This window comes from Oxyura jamaicensis, chromosome 2, assembly GCF_011077185.1.
Source record: "Oxyura jamaicensis isolate SHBP4307 breed ruddy duck chromosome 2, BPBGC_Ojam_1.0, whole genome shotgun sequence".
Lineage (NCBI taxonomy): Eukaryota > Metazoa > Chordata > Aves > Anseriformes > Anatidae > Oxyura > Oxyura jamaicensis.
This window is the reverse complement of record NC_048894.1, coordinates 118,539,247-118,553,757: the sequence shown is the minus strand read 5'-3', so window position 1 is coordinate 118,553,757 and position 14,511 is coordinate 118,539,247. Positions and strand designations below refer to the sequence as shown.

Sequence of the window (14,511 nt, the reverse complement as noted above, 5' to 3'; positions counted from 1 at the left end):
TTTGTCAGCGTTCGCCATACTCAGTCCGAATCTAATCCAGGTTTGAACTTCCTGACTATTTCAAATGTCGCTGGAAAGAGACCTCTGTATTTTTAAAAGTCTAAGCACAAATATTTGCAGTTGTGTAGGCATATGCAGTTTTAAACTTAAACACGTTACAGTTTTAAATGGAAAACAGGGGAACAGGGAAGGTGGGAAGCATGAGTTCTGGTCAATAGAGAGCTTTTGGAGAAGTTGCCAAGTGTGCAGTGTCAGCAAGCGTTGGGAGGAGGCTCAGGGCAGACCTTACTGCTCTCTACAGCTACCTGAAAGGAAGCTGAGGGGAGCTGGGGGTCAGCCTCTTCTCACAGATAATTAGTGATAGGACTGGAGGGAATGGCCTCAAGTTGCACCAGGGGAGGTTCAGGCTGGAAATGAGGAGACATTTCTTCTCAGAAAGAGCAGTCAGGGATTGGGACGGGTTGCCCAGGGAGGTGGTGGCATCACTGTCCCTGGGGGTGTTCAAGGCAAGGCTGGACGTGGTGCTTGGGGACATGGTTTAGTGGGTGACATTGCTGGTAGGGGGTGGTTGGACCAGATGATCTAGGGGCTGTTTTCCAACCTTACTGAATGTATGGTTCTATGAACGTGCCTTCACAGACCTACCGGTTGAAAAAAAAAAGAGAAAAATCTTCCCCCAAAGCCCTCACACAAACCACGGCCCGGCAGTGTAATGAAGGCAACCCGCTGCACAGTTGGCCGCCCGGTTAAGAGGACAGCGAAGACGCCGAGCCCTGCCCCTTCTCCACACCGACCCAGATCCCCGCTACGCCCGCCCGGCCGCCGCCGCCGCTCCCCGGGCTCCGGGAGCCCCGCAGCAGGGCGCGGAGCAGAGCCGGGCGGGCGGCGGCGCCAATGGCGGCGGCTCCCCCTGGCGGCCGCCCCCGCCACGGAAGCAGCGGGCGGCGCGGTGCGGTGCAGGCAGGCGTCCGGGCGGCTCCCGCGGCCCCGGCGGCGCGGGGTTCCGAGCGGCTCCGTCCATCCCTTCTCCTCCTTCATCTCCTCCTCCTCCCCTCACGCTGCCGCCCTCGTTCCCTCCGCCCCGCGGGGAGCCGCCCGAGCCCCGCCGCCCCGCGGGCACCCGGCCTCCGCGGGGGCGGTGGGCGAAGGAATAAAAGCAGGCCCCGGGAGGGGCGAGGGGCTGCAGCCGGAGCCCCGGCCAACAGGGGAAGGTGAGCGGGGACCGGCACCGGGCTCGTTACCGCGGGTTTGTAACTGGGGAGCGTGGGGCCGGGGCTGCCCGAGGGGCCGCGGCTCCGGCTGCGCTCCGCAGGGCGCTTCGTGCTGCGGAACGGCACCAGGGCAGCGTCCGAGCTACAGGGTCCTCCCCCTTAGATGCTGTTGGCAGCGTTACTGGGCTCTGAAGCCGTCTTGTTTTCGTTAGTTTTGGTGGTAGCTTTGCTAATATCGGTGAAAATACCTCCGGTGTCTGCCCGGCGCAGGAGAAGGCGGCGTGTTTCTGCAGGCTGGGGCGTGTGGTAGCTGCTGTTTTGCAGACACTTCCCAGTTTTGGGGCACTGGGATGCCTTCTGGAGGTCCCACTTGGACTTTTCACGCATGTGGTGAAACTGCAGCGTGCTGGTGCTCTGCTTCTCGTGGCACCGGGAGCCACCGTAGCCCAGTGTCTGCTGAGGAGCACAGTTATAGTTCATTTAAGGACTCGTCTGGGCCATATGCTAGAAATGTTAGCCTTGTTTCCAGTCTCCATCAGTGCAAAGCCTTCGGTGTAAGTCCATGTGCAAAGTCGTTAGTCAAATGAGAAGTTGTATCGCTATCATCTAATGAAAGTCCAGATCGGTTGCTCCATTAGGAAGCTAGTATTGAAGTTATAAGCATTAGGCTCAAGCTCTGTGTCAGGAAACGCGATAGAGATGCCAGCTAAAATAAGTCTTTTAAGGGTACGTTCATGGTACGGAGGGATTCTGCTGCAGAGCTGGCTAAGGCTGGGACTTGGTAGTGCTGCAGTTTTTAGGTTTGGGTTTGACAGCCGTCAGCCCACCTCTGGCAGGGAGGACAGGGCAGTCTCTCCTCCTTCACTTGAAGGAGGTCCCGATCAGAGCGGTGTCACTGGTGCTTCAGGAAGGCAGGATACTTAATTTGTAATTTTACCGGTGCTGGGCAGTCATCAGCTAAACAGCTCTGAAGTGGGACAGACCGAAACGTCTGTCTATTAGTAGTGCATATGAACTGTGTTGGGCCTCTGTTCAACTCAGGGCATGCGTGTGCTGTTTTGGTGATGGGGAGAGAGTCTGTCTTCTCCGCTGCCCTTACCTTTGGTAGGGCGTTAGGTGCAGCTGTAATGTAAATCACATTTAGGCTTGGGAACAGCATTCCTGTGGACCATCGTTTCTTAAAGGGAGAGCAAATTTACAGGCTGGAGGAGACCTTTATCTGGTGGATGGTAAGTTGAACGCGAGTGAGGATAGCTGTCTGCATGCTGGGCTACATGGGCAAGGCCATAGCTATTAGATGAGGGAAGCGTTTATTTCCCTCTTCATCACTCATGAATCCACGTGTTTAGAGCCCCACAATACAAGAAAGGTGCTGACAGCATGGAGGAGGCTCAAGTGCCACCGACACTGTTAGGTGATGGGAGCACATTGCAAACATGGGGAGGTGCAGGGAGCTGTGTTGTTCTTCTTAAAGATGAGATGGATTAATGGGGATCTTACTGCTCTTCTTAGCGAGTGGTTGCAGGGAAGGTGGGATTAGAGTTCTCAGCCAAGGGACAGGAAGCAACAGGAACCACCTGTAGTAAGGTAAATTCTAACTAGATCAAGAAAAAGCATTTTCACCATGAGGGTGGTCCAGCACTTGATTAGGGGCTGAGAGAAGCAGTGGGAGCACCATACATGACGATACTACAAATGGGACTGGACAGTGCCTTGAGCAACCCAGTCTAACTCGTTGGCTCTGCTTTGTGTAAGAGGTTGTATTAGTGCTGTCCAGTGATTCTTTCCCCTCTAAAATATTCCATGATTCCCTTCAAGATTAGGAAACAGCATTATTCAGAGTAGAATTGACGGTCCCTAAGGGAAGGCAGTACCTCAGCTGTTATCTCTGTGGTTGGCAGCAAAGAATTTTTATTTATGTTACAGGTTACTGCACAGATACATAAGCAAAGCTATAAAATTGCAGTGAGCTGCAATACCTCAAATGCAATCACATTTCATGCAGAAGGCCAAGTTATATTTTGCAAGACCAACATGTGTGGACAGGACTTAAAGTTTACTTGATGAGGACTTTGTGTTTGGAGAAAGTCGTAAACAATTAAAAATGTAGTAGGAGGGAAAGCATAACTTTCAGTAATCTTTGAAGTTCTGTATCCACCTCTGAGTTTTAAAAAGCTCTTGTGCCATAACTTGTGCCCACATACTGTTCTCTGGTTCGTAGGTGGAACCAGTGGAGAAGTCCAGGCATGACAATCTGGTAACTATCATCATGTTGAAATCCTACTCCTAAATCCTCCTTGGTCTCGGAAGTTGTGTTCTTTGGACTTCCTGTGGTTGTTTGCAGCCTCACAGGTTCTGCAGTTAGTCTCTGACAACTGGAATGAGAAAGAACTTTCCCTTGCTCTCTTTACCATCCTTTTGTCCAAACTGATCCTCCCTGCCACCCCTTAAATGCACACTCATGAAATTGGTGAAGTGCCTTTAACTAATGCCATGTGCTTATGCGTATATGTATATTAATCAGCTGTTCTTCTCATTGTCCTCGAGAACATGCTGAAGAGCAGAATTTTGTAAGCCAGGACTGGTGGAACAGGCATGGATCATGGGAGCAAAGCTCTTCTCAGGAGATCCTCTATCTTCTCTTGAATAGGAGTTACCTGGAGCAATGTGGGTATAGGCAAATTTCAAAACACAAGTGAAAGGAACATCCTTGTTATATCAATATGGGAGGAGAAATTGAGACTGGGAAATAAGTGAGCTGAGTTCTGTTCTGGGGCATGCTTCAGTGTCTCATAGCAAGCGTGGAGTGAAACTGATCTGTTTCTTAGTATTTGCTGTAATTGGGATTCTGATAGCATTAGCAAAATTATCTTCTGAATTTCAGTCTGTTGTTGCTTGCGATACAGAGCAAGAGTAAAGGAGTGATGGATACATGTCTCTCCGTGTAGGAACTCTGCAGTAAAATGTTGTAAGTCATATTTTAATAACAAAAAAAACCCTCAGATTATTTCAGAATTTATTGGTTTTAATTAAAATCCATCCATTTCCCTCTGTAAGTCTGCATTGTAAATGCTTGACCAAAGCTTTTCTAGACTAGGAATTTTTTTCCAAAGGTATTTCTCTTGTTCTAGAACTCTAGCTAAGATATCCCAGCATACAGATTGTCTCAGGTTTGTAAGATGAAGTGAATAGCAATTTTTCCCCTAAACCCTACCTATCAGAGGAAAAAAAGTGTTACTCCAGAACTACAGAAAACGTGAAATATCAGCCCAGGGAAAAGTAACACCAAAACTTCTTAGGAACTGGCATGGAAGAAGGTTCATATGCATAGACACAGTAAATCCTGAGCAATTAAAGTTTTTTGAGGACTTTTTGTGATCTTTTTCTCCTCCTTTGTGGAATGTCTCTGTGTTGTCTTCTGGGACTTGCATTTCATGATCTCTAAGTTTCCAGATGCAGTTAAAAGTCTCTACATGAGCAAGACTTGCTTATTTGAGGCTGTCTCCTTACTGAGTTGTTGTATGTTCATGGTTAGTGGAAGCATTTGGTAGGGTTTTTATAGCACTGAATTTGAGATTGTACTGTTTTCTGCTGGAGTGAATGCTTGGGACAAAGTTTTGAGTGTACTGCATTTTATGTACGACAATAAATTATACTAATCAACTAATTGGTGCAGCTTTCTGAGAACTGGAAATTAAATAGATGTCCTGGATCTCTATAAGATGAGCAGTTGTTACTGAGAGAAAATAGCTTGAGATGAAACAACCATTCTGTCTTTCTCAGATTAGAACTGTCAGCATATCCGCTACACAAAAATGACTGAAAATAATCAAGTAATGGTTGAACCGTTCTGTTTCTAATGTGGCCTACTGGCTTGTGTGGTACATGGTATACAAATAAAATGCATCAGTATTTTGTATGATTCTGCAGTATATGCAGGTTTATGGCTGTCTTTTAAGGCTTTATTCATCTGCATTTTTTCTTTTTTTTTTTTTTTTTAATTAAACAGAGGATGATAGGTGGAAATGAATCCTGTACTGCAGGACCAATATCGCTGTCCTACTTAACCTGTGTGGCTCACTTACTGGGAGAATGGACTGGTGTGGAGCATCTTGAAGATTATCTGGGTTATACAGTCTACCTTTCATGGTTGCTTCTTCCACTTGCAATAGCTTTTATATTTCCAGGAATTTTCTTCCTCACCTTTATCTACAGTGCTGTTATCCTTCTTCATCTTCATAAAAGGAAGAGGAAATCAAGTGGAGATAATTCAGGTAACGTTTGGGATGGTGCAAGAAAAATGTTGACAACCATATGGGATGGACATGGAAGAATATGGCATGGTAAGCAAGATCTGACTTTTCATTAAAAAGTGCCGAAGCTCTTATTCCTGGCTTTACCTTTGTGGATTATCAATGTACATCTGATTGTTGTTGCTGTTCAATGAAATTTGAAATTCAGGCCATTTTTTTTCCCCCTAGTTTATCAACGACTGCCATTTGTACTTCAATAATTTCGGAGCTGGGAGAAAAAGTAATTGAGACTCTTTCGGATGTAACGTTTTCAGTCTTGCACTTTTATTCCTTTGCTGCTACCTTGAGATCTCTCATCTAGCTGAATATATGCTATTTTTAAAATAGTTTTTTTTTTTTTTTTTTTTTTTACTTTTTAATAACTACTGGATTTTCCTCATTCCAGGAGGACTTGAAATTATAGCTATGTTAAAAATCAAATTAATTTGCCACGTCCCATGAACTTTTTAGCAAGCAATAAAAACCCAAAAACCTTCTTTCTGTTCTTTCAGAGTGAATATATGAACACTGGAAGCTAAATGACAGTTATAACCTAATAGCTAATACTGTTATGACCTAATAGCTAATATTTCCGCACATATTTGCGTAGTTTAATTACAAGTAACCGACATAATGCCAAACAGTGGCTAAAAGGAACCATCAGTGTTGGTTCACGTATTAGTTGCTAATTTAATTTGACTTCAGAGCCCAAAAGCATTACAGAACCCCACGTTTTATATTTTCTTTCTATGTATTTTTGACAACTACTTTCTCTAGTAGAAGAATGTCAAAACTAAGGGCTCTGTTCCTTGTCCTTCTACTATTATATCTTTTATAAAGACAGTCTTAATCAATGATATGGCTTTTCTTTCTAAGGAAATCATAAGCCTCTTTCAGAACCATTCACTCTAAATGCAGCTAAAGGAGAAAGAGATGTTTAAGAGCAATTTACATAAAGAACAAATCCTTCTTGAAAATCATCTCTATTTGTTCTCCAGTCAAAGGGAAGAGGGTTTTCAAGGCATTGATAGCCAGATGGTGCAGCGGCTGTATCAGATGGGCTTTGTAAGACTAAGATGTAACTTTCAAATCTGTGAAAGTACACTAGATCAAAATCAACAGCAAAATCAAAGAGCTTAAAATGCTCACTTCATAATGAAAAGCTATTTACTTTTTTCATAAGAAAATGATTTTTTTAAGGCCTTGGCGCTTTTCATCTGTAGTAACTTCTTTTTTATAAAAAGCCTAACTTTTTATTTGCACAGAAAATATTCTTATCCAGTCCATCATCTACTGATGTGACTTTTTTTCTGCCCTGGCAGCTGCTTCCGTGTTCTCTGAACACTTCTCTTACTAAATAATGAAATAATTTGTGATACTTGTTTTCCCTGCTTGGTTAATTGATATATCACAGGAAGAACTCTTCCTCCTGAAATCTCACAGCAATGGGAAAAAACAACAACAAAAACCAAACAAATAACAGAACCCTAAAACGGTGTGTGATACCTCTAACCTGTGCACGTGTTAGACACAGGTATCATTCTGGTTGTGCACAGCTGGCAGGGAGCTCAGTTAGTGGCCACTTGTGATGGCACAGGTGATACGTAGGTGTGTTTGCTATAGGTTGCAGCTACACGGCTGTAGAAGGTAAAACAGTGGGAGAAGAGCCAAAAGTACAGACAGAAATTTAAAAAACAGGGGCATGGGGGATTCTTCTGATAACTTCAGAAGTGACGGTTAAAAAGAAAATAAAAACAAACACTAACAAAACTGCTCAGTATTAGCTGAATATGTTTTAAACTGGTCTATTTTGTTATTTTGTGCTTACTGAATATTTTCTTCACTGTTAACTAAATGAGAAACAGAAGTACAATATGAAACTTGTACGTGCTCATGCGTGTTTCAGTTGAGCACGTAAAGCCTCAGACAGCTTTTAGTGCTTAGTGATGGAAAAAACAGAGCAAGCATAACTCTGAGATAAGTAACAAAGATGAGCTTCACATGCTGGAATAAAGAGCCACATAAATGGATGTTGTCATGTCAAATCTTAAACAGCTACTCGTGGCAATGAACTTGACTTTGAAAGGTAGCTAATAGCTTGAAATGGTAGTGTTTCAACACTTCTGTCCAATTCTTATTTTGTTTTATCTTGAATGATTGATTCAGAGGGCTACAGCCTTGAAGGCAGCGAACTGGAAAAAAATAAGGTAAAATTATACAATAGTTGAAGAGATCCAGGCTGTTGTTTTTGTTGTTGTTATTCTGTCTTTCTTTAAATGTAGATCTTCTGATTTAAATGAAGCTTGTATTTCCTGTGAAAACAACTTAGTAAATGCTACAAGTCACCTCTTGACATTTTAGCTGTCACTTTGCTCTAACACTTCTCAATAGATACCGCTTTCAGCTTGCCAGCTTGATGCAAGTTAGTTTCTTTGGGATAGAATTGTATCATACACTGACATCCCTTATGTCTTTGATTCCTAACAGGTTACGAGATTCATGGTGATGAAAACATTCCAGAAGGACCTGCACTTTTTGTGTTTTATCATGGAGCTTGTCCTGCTGACATTATCTATTTCATATCTAGACTTCTTTTAGAAAAGAAGAGATTTTGCTACGTAGTAGCTGATCATTTTGTCTCTAGAATACCAGGTAACATGCTTCATTATAACTGATTGGTTTGAAAACTCTATTGACACTTTTTTTTTACAATGTAAATAATGAAAGTTGAAGTGCAAGCATACAGTTTTCAGCACAAACTCTGAGACAAATTTAGTTGATGCCTGTTGGAGAACAGCTGTTCTCTGTAAAGAGCATATTCAAGAATGAGTTTATGCAACTGGCCCATGCAGGGATGAGTTGTACTCCTGGCTGGGCAACTCCTCTAACAACTCTGAAGTGTTTAGAAACAAAGAAAAAGAGGTAATGGGAGAAACATTTGTATTAATTGATAGCCAATACTTCAAAGAGGTGTTTCGTCTTTTATCAATATAGGCAGAAAGAGTGGTGTATAACCTGATTAAGAAATACATTGGAAGCAGTGCCCTTAAAATTAGTATGGGAGAATAGAGGATGCCGTTGTATATCTCACTCAGTTGAGTATGGTGGGCAGTTGAGACTATCCCCAAGAAGACTTTAAATAGGATCTTGTCCAGAGAAAAGCTGTAGAGGTGTCCAAGTTTGTGTGAAATGTATAGAAAATTAAAAGTATGTTTAGGGCAAACTTTTGGCTGGACAGCCTAGGGAAAAACTATGCTGAAATAAGTCAAGTTAGTTATGTGGGGATTTAGTTTTTTTTTTTTTTTTTTTTTTTTTTTTTTTTTTTTTTTTTTTTTTTTCTTCTGGAAGGGTGGAAAAGGGCAGTTGAATTTCCAAAATACATTAGAATCCAGTTCTCTTACCAAATTCAATTCAACTAAAAACCTCATAATTTGTCTTGTGAATTTATAGGAGTGTTATGTAATGTACTAATATACAACATCAGCAATGCTTTTACTGAAAGCAGTTCATATCAGAGAACTAATTTTGCCATGAAATTATTTCAGCCTTAGTCCCTAAACACAGAACCTTTTCAAGTGGTAATGTTAGGTCTTTGCCTCTACAACTGCTTTTGCCAGTAGACGAAGATTTGGGTTGATTATCAAACTTTTTGTATACATCTGACTAATGCAATCTATTGTGTAGTTTATCGGGTATAATATGGAGTCAAATCTAATAAGTATGCACAGTTGTTAATTAAATATTAGTTGTAGTGTACCGAACAATACCGAACTGGAGGAGCATTTGACCCTCCAAGGGTTAGAGCCGGTATTCAGAGTAACTTCACAGGAAAAGACTGGCAGAAACATCACAAAGTTCAACAAAATTGAATGTGTAGTTATGAATTATTGATGAAATAATCCCATGTGACAGTACAGGTGAGACTGAGTATAAATTGGCTTTGTCAGGAAGGATTTCAGTGTTCTAGTGGACGACAAGGTGAACATGAATCAGCAGTGTGCCCTTGCAGCAAAGAATCATAGAATGGTTTGGATTGGAAGGGACCTTAAAGATCATCTAATTCCAAACTGCCTGCCATGGGCAGGATAGAAGATTAAGTGCATGCTGGCCTTTTTTAGCATGTGTGTAGTTGAGGGAAGAAATTATTTCTCTTGGTTTGGCACTTGTGAGAGCACATCTAGCAGTACTGCGTACAGTTTTGGATGCCCCACTATGAGAAGGACATTGGCATATTAGAGCCATATTCAGTGGATGACTGGAGGCTGGAGTGTGCAATGAGGAGAGGCTTAGAGAACTGGATTTATTTGGTCTGTAACAGATAAAGGTGGGTGGAGATATTGCTGTCTTTGATTACTTAACGGAGGGGTGCAGAGAAGTTGGAGACAGATTCTTCTCAAAGGTGTACAGCAGTAGGATGATAGGTGACAGACAAGCTGCAACACAGAAAATTCCAGTTAGACATGTGGCAAGGTATTTTATGATAAGGATGATCACACACATGAACAGATTGTACAGAGTGGCGGGGGAAACTCCATCCCTGGAGATTCTCAAAACTCAGCTGGCTGAGGCTCTGAGTAGCCTGGCCCAGTTGGGCCACTTTGGGTGGGAGGTTGGACTAGATGACCCTTCCATACCAGGTAACTGATTATGTGAATGATTTAAGGCTGCTCAGGGAAGAGAAGTCCAAGGAGCCCAGACTGTTGTTCTGGATTGTGTCTCAAAGCCTGTACAGTAATCTATGAGTGGCAGCCTAGGTAGATGGAGCTTCTCTTGGGAATCAAACCAGAAAGATGGCCATCCTTTTATCCTAATACTAAGACTGCCTGATCTCGATTAAGGCTTCAGATTAACTTGGATGCCTTTCCAGAAGATGTTTTAATTAACCAAAAGTTACTAGACTCACTCTAGGAGAAATGGAAGAAAGGCTGTGGGCTTTTAGACACACTTGGATCAGATGATTTACTGATCCTTGTGTTTTTATGATTTGTGAATCTGTTATGAATAGCTGTGAGGAATGGCTTGTCCCATGAATCTGAATCTTGGACCCATGCCAGTATGCAGCTGACAATATGCAGTCTTTTTGCTTCCTCTACACTGGGCACTTCTGTACTGAATTAACTGTGATTAACTGGATCATATTTATAGAATATCGCTGTGCCCCTTGAGGGATTCATGAGCCTGCAAGGGGTCAGACAAGCTTCCCCTCCCTGCTTAAGTCTTGACAGATACAGCTTGGTAACCTATGGAAGAGAATTTAAACTAATAGAAGAACTCCTTTAGATACCTGGAAATTCCTGTTGAGCATTGCCTAATGCGTCTGTCTTTCAAGTAGATGCAAAGGGAAATTATTTGCTTGTCTCAATTTATGCTAAATCAATACTATATGTGCTTCTCTTGCCTGTATTTTTGGGGCAGAAAGACATAGAATGCAATCCTTGGGCTAATTTTCTTTTCTTTCCCTATTTTTTTAATACTGGAAGTTGGTCACGGGGAAAAAAAAACACCTTCTGGTACTCCCTGGTCCTTTAAATTCTCATCTGTGTAATAGCCAGGATTATATTGATTTCTCAGAGGCTGAATTAAAATGAAGTCTTCTCCTGAACAGTGGAGAATAGAAGAGTGTGCTAGGGCAAAGGGCAGAGTCCAGGTTGAACTGTCGAATAAAATCAACTTTGGATTTCTTGGTGTTTGGAAAAATTAGCATACCTTGATGTTATGTCTTTGTGTTTAGGATATTTTTTTTTATTATTTAAAATGGAAAAAGTAGATTCATGGTGGTTGTCATGCTATAGCCAGGTACTACCCCAGCGCTTCTTATGATGAGCCTTACCTTGGGTATAGAGTACCCTGGCTGTTTCTTCCGGGCCACTGGATTAATTCCTGTCCTGCTGCTGCTCTGACTTGCCAGGTTCTTCATTACTATTAATACCTCTACTCCCACAGCAGAAAAGTATGATTTGCTGACTAGGCTATGAAATACAGCTCAGAATATAAGGTTTACAGTAAAAGTCAAGGGGGGAAAATACGGCTGAGGAACTTTGTGGAGACCTGAAACCTCACCAGTGTTCCCTATTACAAAATATGGCCTATGTTCTGTTCCTGGTTTCTTTTTTTTTCTGATCTATGAAATGGGCAGACTCATATGGTATTATTCTATCATCCCTGTTCCTTCTGCATGTCTACTGTGGAAAGGAAAGCTATTTTCACAGCTCCTGTTTCCTTGGAGTCCATCTTCCTTTGTGATTCTACCTTTGCTATGCCTGTTTTTATTTCTCCTGATTTCACTGACAGAAAAGAGCTGCAAGATGAGCAGCTTCCCATCCCCAGGTGCATTCCAAAGAGCTTTAATGAGTTTGGGAACGTAAAACCTTGTAAAAATAAAAAATAAGCTATTTAAAATCCCAGAATCAAAACACCTGAGAGAAACGAAATGTGAAAAACTAATTCAGGAGTCACCTGTGCAAATGGTACTAGATGAAGCCCGCTAGTGTTACATGCGGTACAAAGCAGATACAACAAGCTGTGAGACAGCTACAGCAGAGCTTGTGTTCTGGTGTTATGCTCACGGATAGATTCTGATTGTGTGTAGGTAGAAATCAGGAGCAATTATACTCATGTCACTGACAGATTCATTGGAGTTTAGCTAAGAATAAGCTGATGGATGATATGCTGCCTCATGATCTCCTTCCAGAGTCTTTAGTTTATGCAGTGTGTACAAAAGGATAGAGCTTTGTCTTCTTAACTGTACCTTCTCTTGTGTGTCTGTTCATGTTAACAAATCTTCATTTGCAGAGTAAGAAAAGGTGATCTGTTATTGAGGGTTAGGCTTGACTAGATCAGTTCTGTGCCCTCGTTTGTGGCTGATCGGGTTAAGTTCGACTCAGTGGGAAACATCAGGAAAGAGAAATAATCTTTCCTATGCTGCTCAGTGATCTGAAGCTCCTGTTCCAGTATGTAGTACTCACAAATGCTACATAAATTGAAAAATTATTGATGTAAGTGAACATGACTGGCTTCCTGCTAGTTACGTTCTTTTACATTAGATTAGTAGTCTAAATTGAGCTTGTGAGATAGCATGTGATTTTACTGGAATGGAAAACATAAATTTTCAAGTTTTTAGACTGAAATTTACAAGCAGAACTCAATGCACCAGTCCTTCTAGCACTATCTTTGGGATTTTAGACTAGTAGACAAATTTTAGCCATTGTGTTCTGTCTTGGGAATTTCTGCTCAATGATAGTATGAATTAATGTTTTCTGAATTAATATCATCTTACTTTGCAGGTTTTAAAATATTAGTTGAAGCATTTGAAATTTTGCATGGACCAAAAGAAGCATGTGTCAATGCTCTGAAGAAAGGCTATCTGTTGGGTATTTCTCCAGGTGGAGTTCGGGAAGCACTTTTTAGTGATGAAACATATGTTATTATATGGGGCAATCGAAAGGGCTTTGCTCAGGTTGCCATTGATGCGAAAGTGGTAAGTATGAGTTATTGCAGAAGAAAAGTTTAAAAAAAAAAAAAAAAAAAAGCTTACACACTGGTTCTTTCTTCCAGGGGAAGCTGTTTGGATTACCAAGTATTTGGTGTTACGTTGCTGAGTGTCATGAATACAGTCTACTTGCTTTTTTAACTAAACTTCATGACTTTTGCTCTTTTTGATAGAAGATTTTGGAGTCACCTGGGAATAGTGTGGTCAGGAAATCCAGAGTTTAAAAGAATAAGAGATGAAATCTAGGGTGGTTTCTACTTCATAAGCTTGTGCTGTTTTACATCTACCTGGTCAGGGTTGTGACAGATCAACCTCTGACCGGAATGACTGCAAAACAAAAGTATTTCTCTTTCTCCTGTCATTGAAGTACACTGTGACTCAGCAGACCTGCCTGTGCTGTTGTACTTGTACTAGAAGCACTGGCTTTATATACTGCATTGGTATTTATGTGCTAGGAAGGGATGTCTAGGGCATATAGCAGCAGCAAGAGCTGCTGCTTCTTGGTGTGAACTATTTCTTTTCAGTTCTGTCAGTTATTAAGCATTGTCCTGGGTCCTTGTAGACAGGTGGTTATTTATTTGGGACCAACTGTGAAAAGCACATAAGTGTATGATACATTTGAATTGTATCTATTTTAATAACCCTTTCAGAGTCCCTCTCATTCTATATTTGTACTTGAAAGTTGTGTTCGTATGTGTATAGGTGTGCATATGCCTGATTTAAAACTAATTGTCACTCCAAGAGGTTTATATGTAGGTACTGTCAAAGAGAGACTAGTTAAATCTATGAATTTTATACCAAACTGGAATACTTTTAAGACTTAATTTTAAATATATTTCACTTTTATCAGGAGGAAGATAACACAGTTTAAACAGGATATTTTCAATAGATCAGATTTTACTAATACATTGTAAAAGCATACAAAAGGCCATACATGGGGTTTAACTATGCTTGTACTGCTTATGTCTAGTTCACTGAACGTATATTCAGTTCCTTTGTGCACTCGCAAAGATCCTGCAGCTTCAATTCCACCCTCCTGCCCAATAATTGAGAGATTCAAAAGAATATAAATAGTGTTGGAGGCACTCTTAATTGTGAATATAATTCTTCATGGGAAAAAAAAGTTTCTGAATGTCAGTACTGGGACCTTCAGCTTCCTTAGATTGTCTCTTCTCAGCAGTTTACTTGCCAGAGTTACTGCCATATAAACCAACTTGGTACATGCAGAAATCTCTTATTTCTGTGTCAAAAGTAAGCTGTACCAAAGAAGATCGTTCTAGAATAAGAAAACGCATTACCATTAGTCTTAGGCAACTACACTTCTTATTCTCTATTGTTGCACTGGATTATTTATAAACTTTTGAAACAACTTTTTAAACAACTTGATACCTGTATAAAAAGTTTAATTTACTAATTCATCTACATGCTTTAAAAAAAAAAGTTTGAAAGAATCTGGATGTGTGAAAATCTTAGAGATCTCTTTCTGATAATTTGCTTGTAAATTGATGTTAAAAATCTT

General features: G+C 41.3%; 1 protein-coding gene across 5 annotated transcripts in view; it reads left to right on the top strand.

Moving 5' to 3' along the window:
- Positions 1-965: 965 nt before the first annotated feature.
- Positions 966-14,511, top strand: part of LOC118161757 (transmembrane protein 68-like) — a 33,784-nt gene continuing 20,238 nt past the window's right edge. For 3 of the 5 annotated variants that reach the window (XR_004748152.1, XM_035317390.1, XM_035317387.1), the window contains exons 1-4: positions 966-1,211; positions 5,221-5,554; positions 7,991-8,155; positions 12,787-12,980. Coding sequence is in view for 4 of the 5 variants with exons in the window: in XM_035317390.1 (XP_035173281.1) it covers positions 5,224-5,554; positions 7,991-8,155; positions 12,787-12,980 (690 nt within the window). In the remaining variant the exon portion in view is untranslated. Of the gene's footprint in view, positions 1,212-2,067; positions 2,420-2,666; positions 4,180-5,220; positions 5,555-7,990; positions 8,156-12,786; positions 12,981-14,511 lie in introns of those variants that run through there. The other 2 variants (XM_035317389.1, XM_035317388.1) reach the window with 2 other exon arrangements.